Genomic DNA, 23804 nt, shown 5'->3' with positions numbered 1-23804 from the left:
TCTCTGACTTCACATTATTTTTTATTTAAAATTTATTTATTTATTTTATCAATTAATAAATATCGACGCTTGTTGTCCTTAATTAAGATATCATATTTGAGTCTTGTGAACGAAGGTTATTCTTAAATGGGAGAGCTTTACCCCTTAATAGGACGATCAAGTCAAAACTAATTGGAACTCGTTGGTCTTTTGAATATAAGGCATATACGAAAAAATAAATATATATATATATTTTTTACACAAGTGGCGAATAAATAAATAAATGTATATATAAGCTGCACGCATGTTAACTCTCTCTTCAGGATTATTGCCGATGTAATCATCAAAAGCCAATTTTTCAAGAATTTTAGACCAAGCTCCCGATAAACTTTCATTTTTGGCTAGCCCGAAAATTAACTTTATTATTATAAATAAAGTTATTGAATATTTCGACAAATCCAGAAATTCAAAACTACACCTAAAATTCCTAGTTTGTATATAATATATGAAGAAGCTTCGTCACATGACATTGCAGGAAGATATGCCTCAAATGCAGCCTATGGCTGTCTCTCAAATTCTATTGCGACTTCTTATAATTTCAACGGCATTAACTTCTCTGTCGTACGGCGACGTCGGTACCGCCGCTCGGTATAGCCCTCCATACACTCGTAAGTCCGGCATCTTTCCCGTGTACTGCCTGTTTTTCTTTTTCTGTTTTGCGAAAGTCGGAATTTGTGTGTTTCTGCCGTACACTGCACGTAGAAGCTTCAAGTTCATCCAACGTGTATGTGTGTATACTGCTTAGCATCAGGAACAACAATGATTATAACATCTTTCTGAGATATACATCGCCCGTGTTATATTGTTTATATGTACCCTTCCTCATGATGCTATCGTATAGCCGAGGCCAACTTTTATCGATGATCTTCGTATCTATCGATGTACTGCTACCATAAGCTGAAAAGGACATACTGGCGGATCTATCTCCTTATTCGCACGGCCCGCATGTGAGAATAATTCTTTTTATTTCCATGGCACATAGCTACTGCTTGCTATGGAAACGATCCGTCACAGTTCCCATCGAGCAACCTGTTCGGGGCAGCGGGGGATGGAATATGGGACAATGGGGCGGCATGTGGGAGGCAGTATCTGGTTCGATGTATTAGCGCCACCGTAGCCGGGACTTGCAACCCAAGCCAAACGATCCAAGTTCGGATTGTCGATCGGGCCGCTACATCGGGGTCCCGCCCCTCGAGGGAAGGTGCGACCATCGTCCTCTCAACCACCGCCTTCGGGTCCATCGCGAACCCATCCGCAACTTCCATTAACGTCGAGTTTCAACAGTGAGTAGTCCTCTATCTCTCCGTCTGTCGTCACTCATATTTATCTTATTTAATGTCGTTTTCCTCGCGTATATATAGACGGCTTCCCTGTCCTGTCTTTTACTTTCGATATGGTCCGTAAGCGGTTCGGCATTCGTTCCGCTTAAGGTTTCGGATTCGAGTTATTATAAATGTAGAAAATATATGTTTAGAAAGTTTTACCCTTTAGTGGGCCAACCTGATTCAACAGGATTAATCGGGGCTCAATTGTGATTCAAATACCGAGATTCACATTGAAAAAAACTTAAAAATTAACAAATTAATCAGGATCATTGCAGAATTTCTCGTATTTTATCCCATTATTAGTTGAAAAAAAATACGACATTTGATAATTTAAAGCTCTTCGATTATACCATTGTTGTATGATAAACTGATCCTTCTTTTTTTTTTTTTTTTTTTTTTTCTTTTTGGCTGGATGCAGAGTCTGAGATGATAGAGAACTTTCGATTTCTAAATATTTGAACCGATGCTCTTAGCAAACCGATTATTTTGAGTAAGATTGTGTTTGTTTGGACTTAATTATTAGTGCTAAAATATTAAGTGCTAAATGAAATAAGTGCTTTTTCAATTAAGTTAATTTTGTTTGATTGGATACATGTTGAAAACTTCATATTATTTGAGATTCCAATTACCTAATGACCAGAAAACTTTCCTTTTTTCCACTTTTGCCTCGATATTTTCTTTTTTGCAAAAATTAAAAAGAAAAAGTCAGATAAAATCTGACGTAGAAGGGGGAGAGGGGCGGTGATGGCCCCGATTCTAGCCACCACAATCGAGGTCACCAACGACATTAGAAGTCGCCAGCGACCTCGTCTGAATCGGGCCACCACCACCAAGTATCGCGTCCGCCTCTCTTCTCTTGTGAAGAGAGAGAGGAGGTAGATTGGAGGGGTGGGCGGCTCATTGCTGACCACCACCTCCCTATTAAGGTCGCTGGCGACCTCAATCAGTGTGGGGGGAGAGGGGTGAGGGTGCAAAGAGCAGCGCACCCCTTCGATCTACCTCCTCTCTCTCTTAGCGAGAGAAGAGAGGTATTGCTTATTTCGGGCGGTGGTGGCCTCGATCTCGGCCACCATCGCCCATACGAGGTCACTGGCAATCTCTGACGTCGCCGACGATCTCGGTTAGCGTGGTGATAACTAGGATCGGGGCCACCACCGCCCTTCTCCCCCTGGTTGCCCGACTCACCCACCGACACTCTCTCTCTCTAGCTTTCTGTCTGTCAAAGCAAAAAAAGGACGACTTTGCAAATTATTGAAAATATAGGGGCATCGCTGAAAATCTAGAAAACTACATGGATGGCTGAGTGAGTTAGTAAAAAGAAACAAAGTAGATTCCCGTTTGCTTAATTAAGTACTTTTCGAACTGAATGATTAAGTTCAATTTTTATATTTTGCTTATCAAATAAGCTAAATTTAATTAAGTGGTGAAATTTTAATTTCAACACTTAATTTGAGTTATCAAACACAATCTACGTTAGGTTTGTGATCCTTATTTCAGTTTCTAGATAAGCTATTTTGTACTTAACCTTGTGACTTTTTTTATGCTTGCTTACCTCCCTGAGAAACTTTTAAGATACATTATTGAAAGCGAAATATAAACTAACAAGGGTATTCAACTGGAATTCGACTCTTATAAACATAGAAAATCCACCACTAAAATAGCTTTATCGTGTAACAACCCAACTCAAACATGGATTTATTGGGGTCTATTGGGCTCTGGATACCCAGTCATGCACAAAAAAAAATAATAAAAAAAAAAATATATATATATATATTCGCGTTTAATGGAGAGACACTTGTGTTATGTTTGTTTGGATTTAATTTTAAGTGCTAAAATTTTAAGTATTTAATCAAATAAGTGCTTAATTGATTAAGTATAAATTATTTGATAAAGTTAACTATTGAAAGTCTAGAGTTTTTGGTACAGTATTCACATGCTAGCCTACTATTTTCTTTCTTTTCACTTTTGACCCCTGTATTTACTATTATTTTCTTTTTATCATTTCTCAAAATAATAAAAATAAAAAATTAAAAAAAGAAGAGGAGAGAGCAGATCGGGATATGGGAAGGGGGAGGTGATAGCCGTTGATTTCGGCCGCCACTGCTCAAATTGAGGTCATCGGCGACATCGAGGGTTGCTGGCGACCAGACTAGGTGGTGGTGGCTGGGATCGGGGGCCACCACAACCCATAATCGCCCCTCTCTCTTTGGATCGAAGAGAGAGAGAAGGATGATCACCACTGCCCTCCTCCCTCACCGTCGCCCTTCTCCCTTGCCCCCTTCTCTCTTCTTTTCTGTCCAAAACTGAGTAGGTTGACTTGCAAACTCTGTAAAAGTTGTGGGGCGCCACTGCTGCAAGTATCTTAAAATGGATCTCAGCTGAGCGAATAAGATAAAATCTGCTGAATCTATATTTAAGTAAAATTTATTTGAGTAACAATAATGCTACTCAATAAATGTTCTTATATTAATGTAATTGAAAAATAAAAGAATTTGATTTTTAATTTCTGAAATTAAAATTAAAATACTACTTAAAGTTGTATTATTTACGCAATATTGATCACATATAAAATAAAAAATAAAATTTATCAAAAAATAAGAATTTTGATAGCAATATTTCAAAAAAATGCGCAAAATAAAATTTATAAATCTAAATGTGATTTTTTCGGTATATATTCATATTATATTCACAATATTCAACATGTGTTAAATGAAATACTTAGTTATCTATGCGCCGGATTTCAAAAATAATATAAAACATGACTCTAATTCTAAGAATGAGGGTCATAAAAAGTAAAAATTTAATTAATGAAAGTAAGGATTTAACAATATAATATTTTAAAAATTATTTACAAAATCACATTGGAATACTTGCACTTCATATTTGGAGTCGACTTGAATAATATTAACGATTAAATAAATACGCAATGCAATTAAATAGGAGAATTAGTAATAAATTTGCACTAAACTAAAGTTAATTTAATATATTAGGTATGTAATTCAAAAGATTAAGTTATTGTTGAAAATTTTCATTATACTTAAAAAAGTAAATTTGTTTTTAAAAATTATGAATTATTCTATTGAAACAAACTTGTGCCAAGCACGGTCATAACACTAGTGATTAAAGTAAATTCCCATTTACTTACTCATTCAACACTTTTTTTGACTTACTCATTAAGTTAAGTCACTTTCATTTTGTATTTATCAAACAAGGTTAATCTAATTAAGTATTGGAGTAATCAAATACAACTTTACTGTTAGTTTTGAACCAAGATATTCTAAATCTAAATAGAATAGTTAATAGGACTTTTTGTGGTTATGCTTATTTATTTCTCATTATTCTAATTCTTATCTAAGCTGATCACTCTCCTGTGTAATTGAAGAAAAAAAGTGTGGAGAGAAAAGAGCCCTCCTGTGTAATTTAGAGAAAAGGCGTTAAGAGAAAGGGTTGAGTGTGTAAGGGCACTCTTTCGCTTATGAATTAAGAGATTATATAGATTGGATTCTTGCTAGCGAAACTGTTCGTGTCTCATATCGAGTAATTTGCTTGAGCAGTGAGCAATTTACTAATACGTGCCATCACAGTACAAAATCGGATCTGTTGATTCCTTTGGATTAATTTATGTCGATTGCTTTGCATGAAAAGGGCAACTTTAGTGCCAAAGCATCAGACTTTTCGTGCCTCATCACAAGAATGGACGTGCATGCAAAAAGAAACACGGATTTTGCGAGTCAAGATTCATGCAATTCAGACTAATTTTTAGTAGAAAGTCGTACAAAAATACACATTAACTTTAACTTTAAAATCTTTTGGTTGTTTCCTTTGGGCCTCTGAATTGGAAATTTCCTTTCCTTTCAAATATGGGCACACTGATGAGGACATGACGTGGGCCTACCCAATTATTATATTCATAAACTAATTACTATATATATGGCTTTTCTAGATCGTTGACTTCACATTATTTATTATTTAAAATTTATTTATTTATTTTACCAATTAATAAATATCGTCTCTTGTTACCCTTAATTAAGATATAATATTTGAGTCTTGTGAACGAAAGTTATCCTTAAATGGGAGAGCTTTACCTCTTAATAGGACGATCCAGTCGAAGCTAATCGGAGCTAGTTGGTCTTACACGGAAAAATAAATAAATATATTTTACACTAGCGGCACACATATTATTGCCGACGTAATCATAAAAAGCCAATTTTTCAGGAATTTTAGACGAAGTTTCCAATAAACTTTGATTTTTGGCTACCCGAAAATTAACTTTAGTATTATAAATCAAGTTATTGAATATTTCGACAAATCCCAAAATTCAAAACTACCCGTTATCCAATAAAACCTAAAATTCCTAATAATAAACCAAAATCACCCCATGTTTGTATATAATATATGAAGAAGCTTCGTCACATGACATTGCAGGAAGATATGCCTCAAATGCAGCCTATGGCTGTCTCTCAAATTCTATTGCGACTTCTTATAATTTCAACGGCATTAACTTCTCTGTCGTACGGCGACGTCGGTACCGCCGCTCGGTATAGCCCTCCATACACTCGTAAGTCCGGCATCTTTCCCGTGTACTGCCTGTTTTTCTTTTTCTGTTTTGCGAAAGTCGGAATTTGTGTGTTTCTGCCGTACACTGCACGTAGAAGCTTCAAGTTCATCCAACGTGTATGTGTGTATACTGCTTAGCATCAGGAACAACAATGATTATAACATCTTTCTGAGATATACATCGCCCGTGTTATATTGTTTATATGTACCCTTCCTCATGATGCTATCGTATAGCCGAGGCCAACTTTTATCGATGATCTTCGTATCTATCGATGTACTGCTACCATAAGCTGAAAAGGACATACTGGCGGATCTATCTCCTTATTCGCACGGCCCGCATGTGAGAATAATTCTTTTTATTTCCATGGCACATAGCTACTGCTTGCTATGGAAACGATCCGTCACAGTTCCCATCGAGCAACCTGTTCGGGGCAGCGGGGGATGGAATATGGGACAATGGGGCGGCATGTGGGAGGCAGTATCTGGTTCGATGTATTAGCGCCACCGTAGCCGGGACTTGCAACCCAAGCCAAACGATCCAAGTTCGGATTGTCGATCGGGCCGCTACATCGGGGTCCCGCCCCTCGAGGGAAGGTGCGACCATCGTCCTCTCAACCACCGCCTTCGGGTCCATCGCGAACCCATCCGCAACTTCCATTAACGTCGAGTTTCAACAGTGAGTAGTCCTCTATCTCTCCGTCTGTCGTCACTCATATTTATCTTATTTAATGTCGTTTTCCTCGCGTATATATAGACGGCTTCCCTGTCCTGTCTTTTACTTTCGATATGGTCCGTAAGCGGTTCGGCATTCGTTCCGCTTAAGGTTTCGGATTCGAGTTATTATAAATGTAGAAAATATATGTTTAGAAAGTTTTACCCTTTAGTGGGCCAACCTGATTCAACAGGATTAATCGGGGCTCAATTGTGATTCAAATACCGAGATTCACATTGAAAAAAACTTAAAAATTAACAAATTAATCAGGATCATTGCAGAATTTCTCGTATTTTATCCCATTATTAGTTGAAAAAAAATACGACATTTGATAATTTAAAGCTCTTCGATTATACCATTGTTGTATGATAAACTGATCCTTCTTTTTTTTTTTTTTTTTTTTTTTTCTTTTTGGCTGGATGCAGAGTCTGAGATGATAGAGAACTTTCGATTTCTAAATATTTGAACCGATGCTCTTAGCAAACCGATTATTTTGAGTAAGATTGTGTTTGTTTGGACTTAATTATTAGTGCTAAAATATTAAGTGCTAAATGAAATAAGTGCTTTTTCAATTAAGTTAATTTTGTTTGATTGGATACATGTTGAAAACTTCATATTATTTGAGATTCCAATTACCTAATGACCAGAAAACTTTCCTTTTTTCCACTTTTGCCTCGATATTTTCTTTTTTGCAAAAATTAAAAAGAAAAAGTCAGATAAAATCTGACGTAGAAGGGGGAGAGGGGCGGTGATGGCCCCGATTCTAGCCACCACAATCGAGGTCACCAACGACATTAGAAGTCGCCAGCGACCTCGTCTGAATCGGGCCACCACCACCAAGTATCGCGTCCGCCTCTCTTCTCTTGTGAAGAGAGAGAGGAGGTAGATTGGAGGGGTGGGCGGCTCATTGCTGACCACCACCTCCCTATTAAGGTCGCTGGCGACCTCAATCAGTGTGGGGGGAGAGGGGTGAGGGTGCAAAGAGCAGCGCACCCCTTCGATCTACCTCCTCTCTCTCTTAGCGAGAGAAGAGAGGTATTGCTTATTTCGGGCGGTGGTGGCCTCGATCTCGGCCACCATCGCCCATACGAGGTCACTGGCAATCTCTGACGTCGCCGACGATCTCGGTTAGCGTGGTGATAACTAGGATCGGGGCCACCACCGCCCTTCTCCCCCTGGTTGCCCGACTCACCCACCGACACTCTCTCTCTCTAGCTTTCTGTCTGTCAAAGCAAAAAAAGGACGACTTTGCAAATTATTGAAAATATAGGGGCATCGCTGAAAATCTAGAAAACTACATGGATGGCTGAGTGAGTTAGTAAAAAGAAACAAAGTAGATTCCCGTTTGCTTAATTAAGTACTTTTCGAACTGAATGATTAAGTTCAATTTTTATATTTTGCTTATCAAATAAGCTAAATTTAATTAAGTGGTGAAATTTTAATTTCAACACTTAATTTGAGTTATCAAACACAATCTACGTTAGGTTTGTGATCCTTATTTCAGTTTCTAGATAAGCTATTTTGTACTTAACCTTGTGACTTTTTTTATGCTTGCTTACCTCCCTGAGAAACTTTTAAGATACATTATTGAAAGCGAAATATAAACTAACAAGGGTATTCAACTGGAATTCGACTCTTATAAACATAGAAAATCCACCACTAAAATAGCTTTATCGTGTAACAACCCAACTCAAACATGGATTTATTGGGGTCTATTGGGCTCTGGATACCCAGTCATGCACAAAAAAAAATAATAAAAAAAAATAAATATATATATATATATTCGCGTTTAATGGAGAGACACTTGTGTTATGTTTGTTTGGATTTAATTTTAAGTGCTAAAATTTTAAGTATTTAATCAAATAAGTGCTTAATTGATTAAGTATAAATTATTTGATAAAGTTAACTATTGAAAGTCTAGAGTTTTTGGTACAGTATTCACATGCTAGCCTACTATTTTCTTTCTTTTCACTTTTGACCCCTGTATTTACTATTATTTTCTTTTTATCATTTCTCAAAATAATAAAAATAAAAAATTAAAAAAAGAAGAGGAGAGAGCAGATCGGGATATGGGAAGGGGGAGGTGATAGCCGTTGATTTCGGCCGCCACTGCTCAAATTGAGGTCATCGGCGACATCGAGGGTTGCTGGCGACCAGACTAGGTGGTGGTGGCTGGGATCGGGGGCCACCACAACCCATAATCGCCCCTCTCTCTTTGGATCGAAGAGAGAGAGAAGGATGATCACCACTGCCCTCCTCCCTCACCGTCGCCCTTCTCCCTTGCCCCCTTCTCTCTTCTTTTCTGTCCAAAACTGAGTAGGTTGACTTGCAAACTCTGTAAAAGTTGTGGGGCGCCACTGCTGCAAGTATCTTAAAATGGATCTCAGCTGAGCGAATAAGATAAAATCTGCTGAATCTATATTTAAGTAAAATTTATTTGAGTAACAATAATGCTACTCAATAAATGTTCTTATATTAATGTAATTGAAAAATAAAAGAATTTGATTTTTAATTTCTGAAATTAAAATTAAAATACTACTTAAAGTTGTATTATTTACGCAATATTGATCACATATAAAATAAAAAATAAAATTTATCAAAAAATAAGAATTTTGATAGCAATATTTCAAAAAAATGCGCAAAATAAAATTTATAAATCTAAATGTGATTTTTTCGGTATATATTCATATTATATTCACAATATTCAACATGTGTTAAATGAAATACTTAGTTATCTATGCGCCGGATTTCAAAAATAATATAAAACATGACTCTAATTCTAAGAATGAGGGTCATAAAAAGTAAAAATTTAATTAATGAAAGTAAGGATTTAACAATATAATATTTTAAAAATTATTTACAAAATCACATTGGAATACTTGCACTTCATATTTGGAGTCGACTTGAATAATATTAACGATTAAATAAATACGCAATGCAATTAAATAGGAGAATTAGTAATAAATTTGCACTAAACTAAAGTTAATTTAATATATTAGGTATGTAATTCAAAAGATTAAGTTATTGTTGAAAATTTTCATTATACTTAAAAAAGTAAATTTGTTTTTAAAAATTATGAATTATTCTATTGAAACAAACTTGTGCCAAGCACGGTCATAACACTAGTGATTAAAGTAAATTCCCATTTACTTACTCATTCAACACTTTTTTTGACTTACTCATTAAGTTAAGTCACTTTCATTTTGTATTTATCAAACAAGGTTAATCTAATTAAGTATTGGAGTAATCAAATACAACTTTACTGTTAGTTTTGAACCAAGATATTCTAAATCTAAATAGAATAGTTAATAGGACTTTTTGTGGTTATGCTTATTTATTTCTCATTATTCTAATTCTTATCTAAGCTGATCACTCTCCTGTGTAATTGAAGAAAAAAAGTGTGGAGAGAAAAGAGCCCTCCTGTGTAATTTAGAGAAAAGGCGTTAAGAGAAAGGGTTGAGTGTGTAAGGGCACTCTTTCGCTTATGAATTAAGAGATTATATAGATTGGATTCTTGCTAGCGAAACTGTTCGTGTCTCATATCGAGTAATTTGCTTGAGCAGTGAGCAATTTACTAATACGTGCCATCACAGTACAAAATCGGATCTGTTGATTCCTTTGGATTAATTTATGTCGATTGCTTTGCATGAAAAGGGCAACTTTAGTGCCAAAGCATCAGACTTTTCGTGCCTCATCACAAGAATGGACGTGCATGCAAAAAGAAACACGGATTTTGCGAGTCAAGATTCATGCAATTCAGACTAATTTTTAGTAGAAAGTCGTACAAAAATACACATTAACTTTAACTTTAAAATCTTTTGGTTGTTTCCTTTGGGCCTCTGAATTGGAAATTTCCTTTCCTTTCAAATATGGGCACACTGATGAGGACATGACGTGGGCCTACCCAATTATTATATTCATAAACTAATTACTATATATATGGCTTTTCTAGATCGTTGACTTCACATTATTTATTATTTAAAATTTATTTATTTATTTTACCAATTAATAAATATCGTCTCTTGTTACCCTTAATTAAGATATAATATTTGAGTCTTGTGAACGAAAGTTATCCTTAAATGGGAGAGCTTTACCTCTTAATAGGACGATCCAGTCGAAGCTAATCGGAGCTAGTTGGTCTTACACGGAAAAATAAATAAATATATTTTACACTAGCGGCACACATATTATTGCCGACGTAATCATAAAAAGCCAATTTTTCAGGAATTTTAGACGAAGTTTCCAATAAACTTTGATTTTTGGCTACCCGAAAATTAACTTTAGTATTATAAATCAAGTTATTGAATATTTCGACAAATCCCAAAATTCAAAACTACCCGTTATCCAATAAAACCTAAAATTCCTAATAATAAACCAAAATCACCCCATGTTTGTATATAATATATGAAGAAGCTTCGTCACATGACATTGCAGGAAGATATGCCTCAAATGCAGCCTATGGCTGTCTCTCAAATTCTATTGCGACTTCTTATAATTTCAACGGCATTAACTTCTCTGTCGTACGGCGACGTCGGTACCGCCGCTCGGTATAGCCCTCCATACACTCGTAAGTCCGGCATCTTTCCCGTGTACTGCCTGTTTTTCTTTTTCTGTTTTGCGAAAGTCGGAATTTGTGTGTTTCTGCCGTACACTGCACGTAGAAGCTTCAAGTTCATCCAACGTGTATGTGTGTATACTGCTTAGCATCAGGAACAACAATGATTATAACATCTTTCTGAGATATACATCGCCCGTGTTATATTGTTTATATGTACCCTTCCTCATGATGCTATCGTATAGCCGAGGCCAACTTTTATCGATGATCTTCGTATCTATCGATGTACTGCTACCATAAGCTGAAAAGGACATACTGGCGGATCTATCTCCTTATTCGCACGGCCCGCATGTGAGAATAATTCTTTTTATTTCCATGGCACATAGCTACTGCTTGCTATGGAAACGATCCGTCACAGTTCCCATCGAGCAACCTGTTCGGGGCAGCGGGGGATGGAATATGGGACAATGGGGCGGCATGTGGGAGGCAGTATCTGGTTCGATGTATTAGCGCCACCGTAGCCGGGACTTGCAACCCAAGCCAAACGATCCAAGTTCGGATTGTCGATCGGGCCGCTACATCGGGGTCCCGCCCCTCGAGGGAAGGTGCGACCATCGTCCTCTCAACCACCGCCTTCGGGTCCATCGCGAACCCATCCGCAACTTCCATTAACGTCGAGTTTCAACAGTGAGTAGTCCTCTATCTCTCCGTCTGTCGTCACTCATATTTATCTTATTTAATGTCGTTTTCCTCGCGTATATATAGACGGCTTCCCTGTCCTGTCTTTTACTTTCGATATGGTCCGTAAGCGGTTCGGCATTCGTTCCGCTTAAGGTTTCGGATTCGAGTTATTATAAATGTAGAAAATATATGTTTAGAAAGTTTTACCCTTTAGTGGGCCAACCTGATTCAACAGGATTAATCGGGGCTCAATTGTGATTCAAATACCGAGATTCACATTGAAAAAAACTTAAAAATTAACAAATTAATCAGGATCATTGCAGAATTTCTCGTATTTTATCCCATTATTAGTTGAAAAAAAATACGACATTTGATAATTTAAAGCTCTTCGATTATACCATTGTTGTATGATAAACTGATCCTTCTTTTTTTTTTTTTTTTTTTTCTTTTTGGCTGGATGCAGAGTCTGAGATGATAGAGAACTTTCGATTTCTAAATATTTGAACCGATGCTCTTAGCAAACCGATTATTTTGAGTAAGATTGTGTTTGTTTGGACTTAATTATTAGTGCTAAAATATTAAGTGCTAAATGAAATAAGTGCTTTTTCAATTAAGTTAATTTTGTTTGATTGGATACATGTTGAAAACTTCATATTATTTGAGATTCCAATTACCTAATGACCAGAAAACTTTCCTTTTTTCCACTTTTGCCTCGATATTTTCTTTTTTGCAAAAATTAAAAAGAAAAAGTCAGATAAAATCTGACGTAGAAGGGGGAGAGGGGCGGTGATGGCCCCGATTCTAGCCACCACAATCGAGGTCACCAACGACATTAGAAGTCGCCAGCGACCTCGTCTGAATCGGGCCACCACCACCAAGTATCGCGTCCGCCTCTCTTCTCTTGTGAAGAGAGAGAGGAGGTAGATTGGAGGGGTGGGCGGCTCATTGCTGACCACCACCTCCCTATTAAGGTCGCTGGCGACCTCAATCAGTGTGGGGGGAGAGGGGTGAGGGTGCAAAGAGCAGCGCACCCCTTCGATCTACCTCCTCTCTCTCTTAGCGAGAGAAGAGAGGTATTGCTTATTTCGGGCGGTGGTGGCCTCGATCTCGGCCACCATCGCCCATACGAGGTCACTGGCAATCTCTGACGTCGCCGACGATCTCGGTTAGCGTGGTGATAACTAGGATCGGGGCCACCACCGCCCTTCTCCCCCTGGTTGCCCGACTCACCCACCGACACTCTCTCTCTCTAGCTTTCTGTCTGTCAAAGCAAAAAAAGGACGACTTTGCAAATTATTGAAAATATAGGGGCATCGCTGAAAATCTAGAAAACTACATGGATGGCTGAGTGAGTTAGTAAAAAGAAACAAAGTAGATTCCCGTTTGCTTAATTAAGTACTTTTCGAACTGAATGATTAAGTTCAATTTTTATATTTTGCTTATCAAATAAGCTAAATTTAATTAAGTGGTGAAATTTTAATTTCAACACTTAATTTGAGTTATCAAACACAATCTACGTTAGGTTTGTGATCCTTATTTCAGTTTCTAGATAAGCTATTTTGTACTTAACCTTGTGACTTTTTTTATGCTTGCTTACCTCCCTGAGAAACTTTTAAGATACATTATTGAAAGCGAAATATAAACTAACAAGGGTATTCAACTGGAATTCGACTCTTATAAACATAGAAAATCCACCACTAAAATAGCTTTATCGTGTAACAACCCAACTCAAACATGGATTTATTGGGGTCTATTGGGCTCTGGATACCCAGTCATGCACAAAAAAAAATAATAAAAAAAAATAAATATATATATATATATTCGCGTTTAATGGAGAGACACTTGTGTTATGTTTGTTTGGATTTAATTTTAAGTGCTAAAATTTTAAGTATTTAATCAAATAAGTGCTTAATTGATTAAGTATAAATTATTTGATAAAGTTAACTATTGAAAGTCTAGAGTTTTTGGTACAGTATTCACATGCTAGCCTACTATTTTCTTTCTTTTCACTTTTGACCCCTGTATTTACTATTATTTTCTTTTTATCATTTCTCAAAATAATAAAAATAAAAAATTAAAAAAAGAAGAGGAGAGAGCAGATCGGGATATGGGAAGGGGGAGGTGATAGCCGTTGATTTCGGCCGCCACTGCTCAAATTGAGGTCATCGGCGACATCGAGGGTTGCTGGCGACCAGACTAGGTGGTGGTGGCTGGGATCGGGGGCCACCACAACCCATAATCGCCCCTCTCTCTTTGGATCGAAGAGAGAGAGAAGGATGATCACCACTGCCCTCCTCCCTCACCGTCGCCCTTCTCCCTTGCCCCCTTCTCTCTTCTTTTCTGTCCAAAACTGAGTAGGTTGACTTGCAAACTCTGTAAAAGTTGTGGGGCGCCACTGCTGCAAGTATCTTAAAATGGATCTCAGCTGAGCGAATAAGATAAAATCTGCTGAATCTATATTTAAGTAAAATTTATTTGAGTAACAATAATGCTACTCAATAAATGTTCTTATATTAATGTAATTGAAAAATAAAAGAATTTGATTTTTAATTTCTGAAATTAAAATTAAAATACTACTTAAAGTTGTATTATTTACGCAATATTGATCACATATAAAATAAAAAATAAAATTTATCAAAAAATAAGAATTTTGATAGCAATATTTCAAAAAAATGTGCAAAATAAAATTTATAAATCTAAATGTGATTTTTTCGGTATATATTCATATTATATTCACAATATTCAACATGTGTTAAATGAAATACTTAGTTATCTATGCGCCGGATTTCAAAAATAATATAAAACATGACTCTAATTCTAAGAATGAGGGTCATAAAAAGTAAAAATTTAATTAATGAAAGTAAGGATTTAACAATATAATATTTTAAAAATTATTTACAAAATCACATTGGAATACTTGCACTTCATATTTGGAGTCGACTTGAATAATATTAACGATTAAATAAATACGCAATGCAATTAAATAGGAGAATTAGTAATAAATTTGCACTAAACTAAAGTTAATTTAATATATTAGGTATGTAATTCAAAAGATTAAGTTATTGTTGAAAATTTTCATTATACTTAAAAAAGTAAATTTGTTTTTAAAAATTATGAATTATTCTATTGAAACAAACTTGTGCCAAGCACGGTCATAACACTAGTGATTAAAGTAAATTCCCATTTACTTACTCATTCAACACTTTTTTTGACTTACTCATTAAGTTAAGTCACTTTCATTTTGTATTTATCAAACAAGGTTAATCTAATTAAGTATTGGAGTAATCAAATACAACTTTACTGTTAGTTTTGAACCAAGATATTCTAAATCTAAATAGAATAGTTAATAGGACTTTTTGTGGTTATGCTTATTTATTTCTCATTATTCTAATTCTTATCTAAGCTGATCACTCTCCTGTGTAATTGAAGAAAAAAAGTGTGGAGAGAAAAGAGCCCTCCTGTGTAATTTAGAGAAAAGGCGTTAAGAGAAAGGGTTGAGTGTGTAAGGGCACTCTTTCGCTTATGAATTAAGAGATTATATAGATTGGATTCTTGCTAGCGAAACTGTTCGTGTCTCATATCGAGTAATTTGCTTGAGCAGTGAGCAATTTACTAATACGTGCCATCACAGTACAAAATCGGATCTGTTGATTCCTTTGGATTAATTTATGTCGATTGCTTTGCATGAAAAGGGCAACTTTAGTGCCAAAGCATCAGACTTTTCGTGCCTCATCACAAGAATGGACGTGCATGCAAAAAGAAACACGGATTTTGCGAGTCAAGATTCATGCAATTCAGACTAATTTTTAGTAGAAAGTCGTACAAAAATACACATTAACTTTAACTTTAAAATCTTTTGGTTGTTTCCTTTGGGCCTCTGAATTGGAAATTTCCTTTCCTTTCAAATATGGGCACACTGATGAGGACATGACGTGGGCCTACCCAATTATTATATTCATAAACTAATTACTATATATATGGCTTTTCTAGATCGTTGACTTCACATTATTTATTATTTAAAATTTATTTATTTATTTTACCAATTAATAAATATCGTCTCTTGTTACCCTTAATTAAGATATAATATTTGAGTCTTGTGAACGAAAGTTATCCTTAAATGGGAGAGCTTTACCTCTTAATAGGACGATCCAGTCGAAGCTAATCGGAGCTAGTTGGTCTTACACGGAAAAATAAATAAATATATTTTACACTAGCGGCACACATATTATTGCCGACGTAATCATAAAAAGCCAATTTTTCAGGAATTTTAGACGAAGTTTCCAATAAACTTTGATTTTTGGCTACCCGAAAATTAACTTTAGTATTATAAATCAAGTTATTGAATATTTCGACAAATCCCAAAATTCAAAACTACCCGTTATCCAATAAAACCTAAAATTCCTAATAATAAACCAAAATCACCCCATGTTTGTATATAATATATGAAGAAGCTTCGTCACATGACATTGCAGGAAGATATGCCTCAAATGCAGCCTATGGCTGTCTCTCAAATTCTATTGCGACTTCTTATAATTTCAACGGCATTAACTTCTCTGTCGTACGGCGACGTCGGTACCGCCGCTCGGTATAGCCCTCCATACACTCGTAAGTCCGGCATCTTTCCCGTGTACTGCCTGTTTTTCTTTTTCTGTTTTGCGAAAGTCGGAATTTGTGTGTTTCTGCCGTACACTGCACGTAGAAGCTTCAAGTTCATCCAACGTGTATGTGTGTATACTGCTTAGCATCAGGAACAACAATGATTATAACATCTTTCTGAGATATACATCGCCCGTGTTATATTGTTTATATGTACCCTTCCTCATGATGCTATCGTATAGCCGAGGCCAACTTTTATCGATGATCTTCGTATCTATCGATGTACTGCTACCATAAGCTGAAAAGGACATACTGGCGGATCTATCTCCTTATTCGCACGGCCCGCATGTGAGAATAATTCTTTTTATTTCCATGGCACATAGCTACTGCTTGCTATGGAAACGATCCGTCACAGTTCCCATCGAGCAACCTGTTCGGGGCAGCGGGGGATGGAATATGGGACAATGGGGCGGCATGTGGGAGGCAGTATCTGGTTCGATGTATTAGCGCCACCGTAGCCGGGACTTGCAACCCAAGCCAAACGATCCAAGTTCGGATTGTCGATCGGGCCGCTACATCGGGGTCCCGCCCCTCGAGGGAAGGTGCGACCATCGTCCTCTCAACCACCGCCTTCGGGTCCATCGCGAACCCATCCGCAACTTCCATTAACGTCGAGTTTCAACAGTGAGTAGTCCTCTATCTCTCCGTCTGTCGTCACTCATATTTATCTTATTTAATGTCGTTTTCCTCGCGTATATATAGACGGCTTCCCTGTCCTGTCTTTTACTTTCGATATGGTCCGTAAGCGGTTCGGCATTCGTTCCGCTTAAGGTTTCGGATTCGAGTTATTATAAATGTAGAAAATATATGTTTAGAAAGTTTTACCCTTTAGTGGGCCAACCTGATTCAACAGGATTAATCGGGGCTCAATTGTGATTCAAATACCGAGATTCACATTGAAAAAAACTTAAAAATTAACAAATTAATCAGGATCATTGCAGAATTTCTCGTATTTTATCCCATTATTAGTTGAAAAAAAATACGACATTTGATAATTTAAAGCTCTTCGATTATACCATTGTTGTATGATAAACTGATCCTTCTTTTTTTTTTTTTTTTTTTTTTTTTTTTTTTGGCTGGATGCAGAGTCTGAGATGATAGAGAACTTTCGATTTCTAAATATTTGAACCGATGCTCTTAGCAAACCGATTATTTTGAGTAAGATTGTGTTTGTTTGGACTTAATTATTAGTGCTAAAATATTAAGTGCTAAATGAAATAAGTGCTTTTTCAATTAAGTTAATTTTGTTTGATTGGATACATGTTGAAAACTTCATATTATTTGAGATTCCAATTACCTAATGACCAGAAAACTTTCCTTTTTTCCACTTTTGCCTCGATATTTTCTTTTTTGCAAAAATTAAAAAGAAAAAGTCAGATAAAATCTGACGTAGAAGGGGGAGAGGGGCGGTGATGGCCCCGATTCTAGCCACCACAATCGAGGTCACCAACGACATTAGAAGTCGCCAGCGACCTCGTCTGAATCGGGCCACCACCACCAAGTATCGCGTCCGCCTCTCTTCTCTTGTGAAGAGAGAGAGGAGGTAGATTGGAGGGGTGGGCGGCTCATTGCTGACCACCACCTCCCTATTAAGGTCGCTGGCGACCTCAATCAGTGTGGGGGGAGAGGGGTGAGGGTGCAAAGAGCAGCGCACCCCTTCGATCTACCTCCTCTCTCTCTTAGCGAGAGAAGAGAGGTATTGCTTATTTCGGGCGGTGGTGGCCTCGATCTCGGCCACCATCGCCCATACGAGGTCACTGGCAATCTCTGACGTCGCCGACGATCTCGGTTAGCGTGGTGATAACTAGGATCGGGGCCACCACCGCCCTTCTCCCCCTGGTTGCCCGACTCACCCACCGACACTCTCTCTCTCTAGCTTTCTGTCTGTCAAAGCAAAAAAAGGACGACTTTGCAAATTATTGAAAATATAGGGGCATCGCTGAAAATCTAGAAAACTACATGGATGGCTGAGTGAGTTAGTAAAAAGAAACAAAGTAGATTCCCGTTTGCTTAATTAAGTACTTTTCGAACTGAATGATTAAGTTCAATTTTTATATTTTGCTTATCAAATAAGCTAAATTTAATTAAGTGGTGAAATTTTAATTTCAACACTTAATTTGAGTTATCAAACACAATCTACGTTAGGTTTGTGATCCTTATTTCAGTTTCTAGATAAGCTATTTTGTACTTAACCTTGTGACTTTTTTTATGCTTGCTTACCTCCCTGAGAAACTTTTAAGATACATTATTGAAAGCGAAATATAAACTAACAAGGGTATTCAACTGGAATTCGACTCTTATAAACATAGAAAATCCACCACTAAAATAGCTTTATCGTGTAACAACCCAACTCAAACATGGATTTATTGGGGTCTATTGGGCTCTGGATACCCAGTCATGCACAAAAAAAAATAATAAAAAAAAAATAAATATATATATATATATTCGCGTTTAATGGAGAGACACTTGTGTTATGTTTGTTTGGATTTAATTTTAAGTGCTAAAATTTTAAGTATTTAATCAAATAAGTGCTTAATTGATTAAGTATAAATTATTTGATAAAGTTAACTATTGAAAGTCTAGAGTTTTTGGTACAGTATTCACATGCTAGCCTACTATTTTCTTTCTTTTCACTTTTGACCCCTGTATTTACTATTATTTTCTTTTTATCATTTCTCAAAATAATAAAAATAAAAAATTAAAAAAAGAAGAGGAGAGAGCAGATCGGGATATGGGAAGGGGGAGGTGATAGCCGTTGATTTCGGCCGCCACTGCTCAAATTGAGGTCATCGGCGACATCGAGGGTTGCTGGCGACCAGACTAGGTGGTGGTGGCTGGGATCGGGGGCCACCACAACCCATAATCGCCCCTCTCTCTTTGGATCGAAGAGAGAGAGAAGGATGATCACCACTGCCCTCCTCCCTCACCGTCGCCCTTCTCCCTTGCCCCCTTCTCTCTTCTTTTCTGTCCAAAACTGAGTAGGTTGACTTGCAAACTCTGTAAAAGTTGTGGGGCGCCACTGCTGCAAGTATCTTAAAATGGATCTCAGCTGAGCGAATAAGATAAAATCTGCTGAATCTATATTTAAGTAAAATTTATTTGAGTAACAATAATGCTACTCAATAAATGTTCTTATATTAATGTAATTGAAAAATAAAAGAATTTGATTTTTAATTTCTGAAATTAAAATTAAAATACTACTTAAAGTTGTATTATTTACGCAATATTGATCACATATAAAATAAAAAATAAAATTTATCAAAAAATAAGAATTTTGATAGCAATATTTCAAAAAAATGTGCAAAATAAAATTTATAAATCTAAATGTGATTTTTTCGGTATATATTCATATTATATTCACAATATTCAACATGTGTTAAATGAAATACTTAGTTATCTATGCGCCGGATTTCAAAAATAATATAAAACATGACTCTAATTCTAAGAATGAGGGTCATAAAAAGTAAAAATTTAATTAATGAAAGTAAGGATTTAACAATATAATATTTTAAAAATTATTTACAAAATCACATTGGAATACTTGCACTTCATATTTGGAGTCGACTTGAATAATATTAACGATTAAATAAATACGCAATGCAATTAAATAGGAGAATTAGTAATAAATTTGCACTAAACTAAAGTTAATTTAATATATTAGGTATGTAATTCAAAAGATTAAGTTATTGTTGAAAATTTTCATTATACTTAAAAAAGTAAATTTGTTTTTAAAAATTATGAATTATTCTATTGAAACAAACTTGTGCCAAGCACGGTCATAACACTAGTGATTAAAGTAAATTCCCATTTACTTACTCATTCAACACTTTTTTTGACTTACTCATTAAGTTAAGTCACTTTCATTTTGTATTTATCAAACAAGGTTAATCTAATTAAGTATTGGAGTAATCAAATACAACTTTACTGTTAGTTTTGAACCAAGATATTCTAAATCTAAATAGAATAGTTAATAGGACTTTTTGTGGTTATGCTTATTTATTTCTCATTATTCTAATTCTTATCTAAGCTGATCACTCTCCTGTGTAATTGAAGAAAAAAAGTGTGGAGAGAAAAGAGCCCTCCTGTGTAATTTAGAGAAAAGGCGTTAAGAGAAAGGGTTGAGTGTGTAAGGGCACTCTTTCGCTTATGAATTAAGAGATTATATAGATTGGATTCTTGCTAGCGAAACTGTTCGTGTCTCATATCGAGTAATTTGCTTGAGCAGTGAGCAATTTACTAATACGTGCCATCACAGTACAAAATCGGATCTGTTGATTCCTTTGGATTAATTTATGTCGATTGCTTTGCATGAAAAGGGCAACTTTAGTGCCAAAGCATCAGACTTTTCGTGCCTCATCACAAGAATGGACGTGCATGCAAAAAGAAACACGGATTTTGCGAGTCAAGATTCATGCAATTCAGACTAATTTTTAGTAGAAAGTCGTACAAAAATACACATTAACTTTAACTTTAAAATCTTTTGGTTGTTTCCTTTGGGCCTCTGAATTGGAAATTTCCTTTCCTTTCAAATATGGGCACACTGATGAGGACATGACGTGGGCCTACCCAATTATTATATTCATAAACTAATTACTATATATATGGCTTTTCTAGATCGTTGACTTCACATTATTTATTATTTAAAATTTATTTATTTATTTTACCAATTAATAAATATCGTCTCTTGTTACCCTTAATTAAGATATAATATTTGAGTCTTGTGAACGAAAGTTATCCTTAAATGGGAGAGCTTTACCTCTTAATAGGACGATCCAGTCGAAGCTAATCGGAGCTAGTTGGTCTTACACGGAAAAATAAATAAATATATTTTACACTAGCGGCACACATATTATTGCCGACGTAATCATAAAAAGCCAATTTTTCAGGAATTTTAGACGAAGGTTCCAATAAACTTTGATTTTTGGCTACCCGAAAATTAACTTTAGTATTATAAATCAAGTTATTGAGTATTTCGACAAATCCCAAAATTCAAAACTACCCGTTATCCAATAAAACCTAAAATTCCTAATAATAAACCAAAATCACCCCATGTTTGTATATAATATATGAAGAAGCTTCGTCACATGACATTGCAGGAAGATATGCCTCAAATGCAGCCTATGGCTGTCTCTCAAATTCTATTGCGACTTCTTATAATTTCAACGGCATTAACTTCTCTGTCGTACGGCGACGTCGGTACCGCCGCTCGGTATAGCCCTCCATACACTCGTAAGTCCGGCATCTTTCCCGTGTACTGCCTGTTTTTCTTTTTCTGTTTTGCGAAAGTCGGAATTTGTGTGTTTCTGCCGTACACTGCACGTAGAAGCTTCAAGTTCATCCAACGTGTATGTGTGTATACTGCTTAGCATCAGGAACAACAATGATTATAACATCTTTCTGAGATATACATCGCCGTGTTATATTGCTTATATGTACCCTTCTTCATGATGCTATCGTATAGCCGAGGCCAACTTTTATCGATGATCTTCGTATCTATCGATGTACTGCTACCATAAGCTGAAAAGGACATACTGGCGGATCTATCTCCTTATTCGCACGGCCCGCAAGTGAGAATAATTCTTTTTATTTCCATGGCACATAGCTCCTGCTTGCTATGGAAACGATCCGTCACAGTTCCCATCGAGCAACCTGTTCGGGGCAGCGGGGGATGGAATATGGGACAATGGGGCGGCATGTGGGAGGCAGTATCTGGTTCGATGTATTAGCGCCACCGTAGCCGGGACTTGCAACCCAAGCCAAACGATCCAAGTTCGGATTGTCGATCGGGCCGCTACATCGGGGTCCCGCCCCTCGAGGGAAGGTGCGACCATCGTCCTCTCAACCACCGCCTTCGGGTCCATCGCGAACCCATCCGCAACTTCCATTAACGTCGAGTTTCAACAGTGAGTAGTCCTCTATCTCTCCTTCTGTCGTCACTCATATTTATCTTATTTAATGTCGTTTTCCTCGCGTATATATAGACGGCTTCCCTGTCCTGTCTTTTACTTTCGATATGGTCAGTAAGCGGTTCGGCATTCGTTCCGCTTAAGGTTTCGGATTCGAGTTATTATAAATGTAGAAAATATATGTTTGGAAAGTTTTACCCTTTAGTGGGCCAACCTGATTCAACAGGATTAATCGGGGCTCAATTGTGATTCGAATACCGAGATTCACATTGAAAAAAACTTAAAAATTAACAAATTAATCAGGATCATTGCAGAATTTCTCGTATTTTATCCCATTATTAGTTGAACAAAATACGACATTTGATAATTTAAAGCTCTTCGATTATACCATTGTTGTATGATAAACTGATCCTTCTTTTTTTTTTTTTTTTTTTTTTTTTTTTTTTTTGGCCGGATGCAGAGTCTGAGATGATAGAGAACTTTCGATTTCTAAAATTAATACGAGGTCGCTGGCAATCTCTGACGTCGTCGACGATCTCGGTTAGGGTGACACACTAAGAGAAAGGGTTGAATGTGTAATGACACACTCTTTCGCTTATGAATTAAGAGATTGTATAGATTGGATTCTTGCTAGCGAAACTATCTGTGTCCCATATCGAGTAACTTGCTTGAGTGGTGAGCAATTTACTAATACGTGCCATCCTTTCAAGGTGAAAGATTTGTTTAACATGGGCTAGGCAAAGTTTAGCTTAGTCAATGGAAATCGCAAGCGAATAAGAATTGTCTCGAAATCGGATCTGTTGATTCCTTTGGACTAATTTGTCTCGATTGCTTTGCATGAAAAGGGTAACTTTAGTGCCAAAGCATCAGACTTTTCATGCCTCATCACGAGAATGGACGTGCATGCAAAAAGAAACACGGATTTTGCGAGTCAAGATTCATGCAATTCAGACTAATTTTTAGGACAAAGTCGTACAAAGCATAAACACTAATATTCCTTTTTTCCTTCACGTGCAGAGATTATTAGATCTCATCCTATCATTGAATTCTTACGTTGTGAGAAAAATCAAATGATCATCCCACACAATAACGTGGTGTGAAATAGAAATTCTTGCTTTATAAAACTTTAGCTTACCCACTGCTCGCTTGCTTGCTGGTAAAACTTTCTCACTGTAACTTGGTATGGTATTATCGATAAAATTATCTCATTTTAGGGCCCCATTTGGTATAATGAAATGAAAGAGAACGAGTTTGATCAAATCATGTAATGGTATTGGAGGAAGAAGAATGATGATTTTTGGATTGATACATAGACCTTGTTGGAATGTTACTAAAGGATTACACTTTTTCCCCCCCTTTTTGAGTGTGTAATC

The 23804-nt window shown here is 36.4% G+C and overlaps 1 protein-coding gene across 10 annotated transcripts; it reads left to right on the top strand.

Moving 5' to 3' along the window:
* Window positions 1-350: 350 nt before the first annotated feature.
* Window positions 351-23227, top strand: LOC116215873 (EG45-like domain containing protein). Of its 10 annotated transcripts, none has more exons than XR_004158583.1 (4): window positions 355-647; window positions 1022-1322; window positions 5790-5922; window positions 6297-6438. XR_004158583.1 is itself a non-coding variant. In XM_031551672.1 (4 exons), the coding sequence occupies exons 2-4, from the start codon at window positions 5796-5798 to the stop codon at window positions 11696-11698; spliced, it is 552 nt and encodes a 183-aa protein (XP_031407532.1). In that variant the 5' UTR covers window positions 1185-1322; window positions 5790-5795; the 3' UTR covers window positions 11699-11711. The 10 variants fall into 10 exon arrangements, 9 of the variants coding, with proteins under 9 accessions (XP_031407530.1, XP_031407534.1, XP_031407532.1 ...); XM_031551672.1 differs by lacking the exon at window positions 355-647 and adding an exon at window positions 11575-11711 and having other exon boundaries at window positions 1185-1322; window positions 6297-6597; XM_031551676.1 differs by lacking the exon at window positions 355-647 and adding an exon at window positions 7059-7303 and having other exon boundaries at window positions 1185-1322; window positions 6297-6597.
* Window positions 23228-23804: the final 577 nt, after the last annotated feature.

The sequence above is a fragment of the Punica granatum genome, chromosome 8, assembly GCF_007655135.1.
Source record: "Punica granatum isolate Tunisia-2019 chromosome 8, ASM765513v2, whole genome shotgun sequence".
Lineage (NCBI taxonomy): Eukaryota > Viridiplantae > Streptophyta > Magnoliopsida > Myrtales > Lythraceae > Punica > Punica granatum.
Note: the sequence above shows the minus strand (reverse complement) of the source record. Positions and strands in the feature narration are given on the sequence as shown.

Bases quoted from the DNA above. Each gene is read 5' to 3' on its own strand.
- LOC116215873 (XM_031551670.1), top strand. From the start codon at position 485: ATGAAGAAGCTTCGTCACATGACATTGCAGGAAGATATGCCTCAAATG. The intron at 648-1,021 runs GTAAGTCCGGCA...CATGGCACATAG, and splicing joins GTATAGCCCTCCATACACTC to CTACTGCTTGCTATGGAAAC. The intron at 1,323-6,296 runs GTGAGTAGTCCT...CATGGCACATAG, and splicing joins ATTAACGTCGAGTTTCAACA to CTACTGCTTGCTATGGAAAC.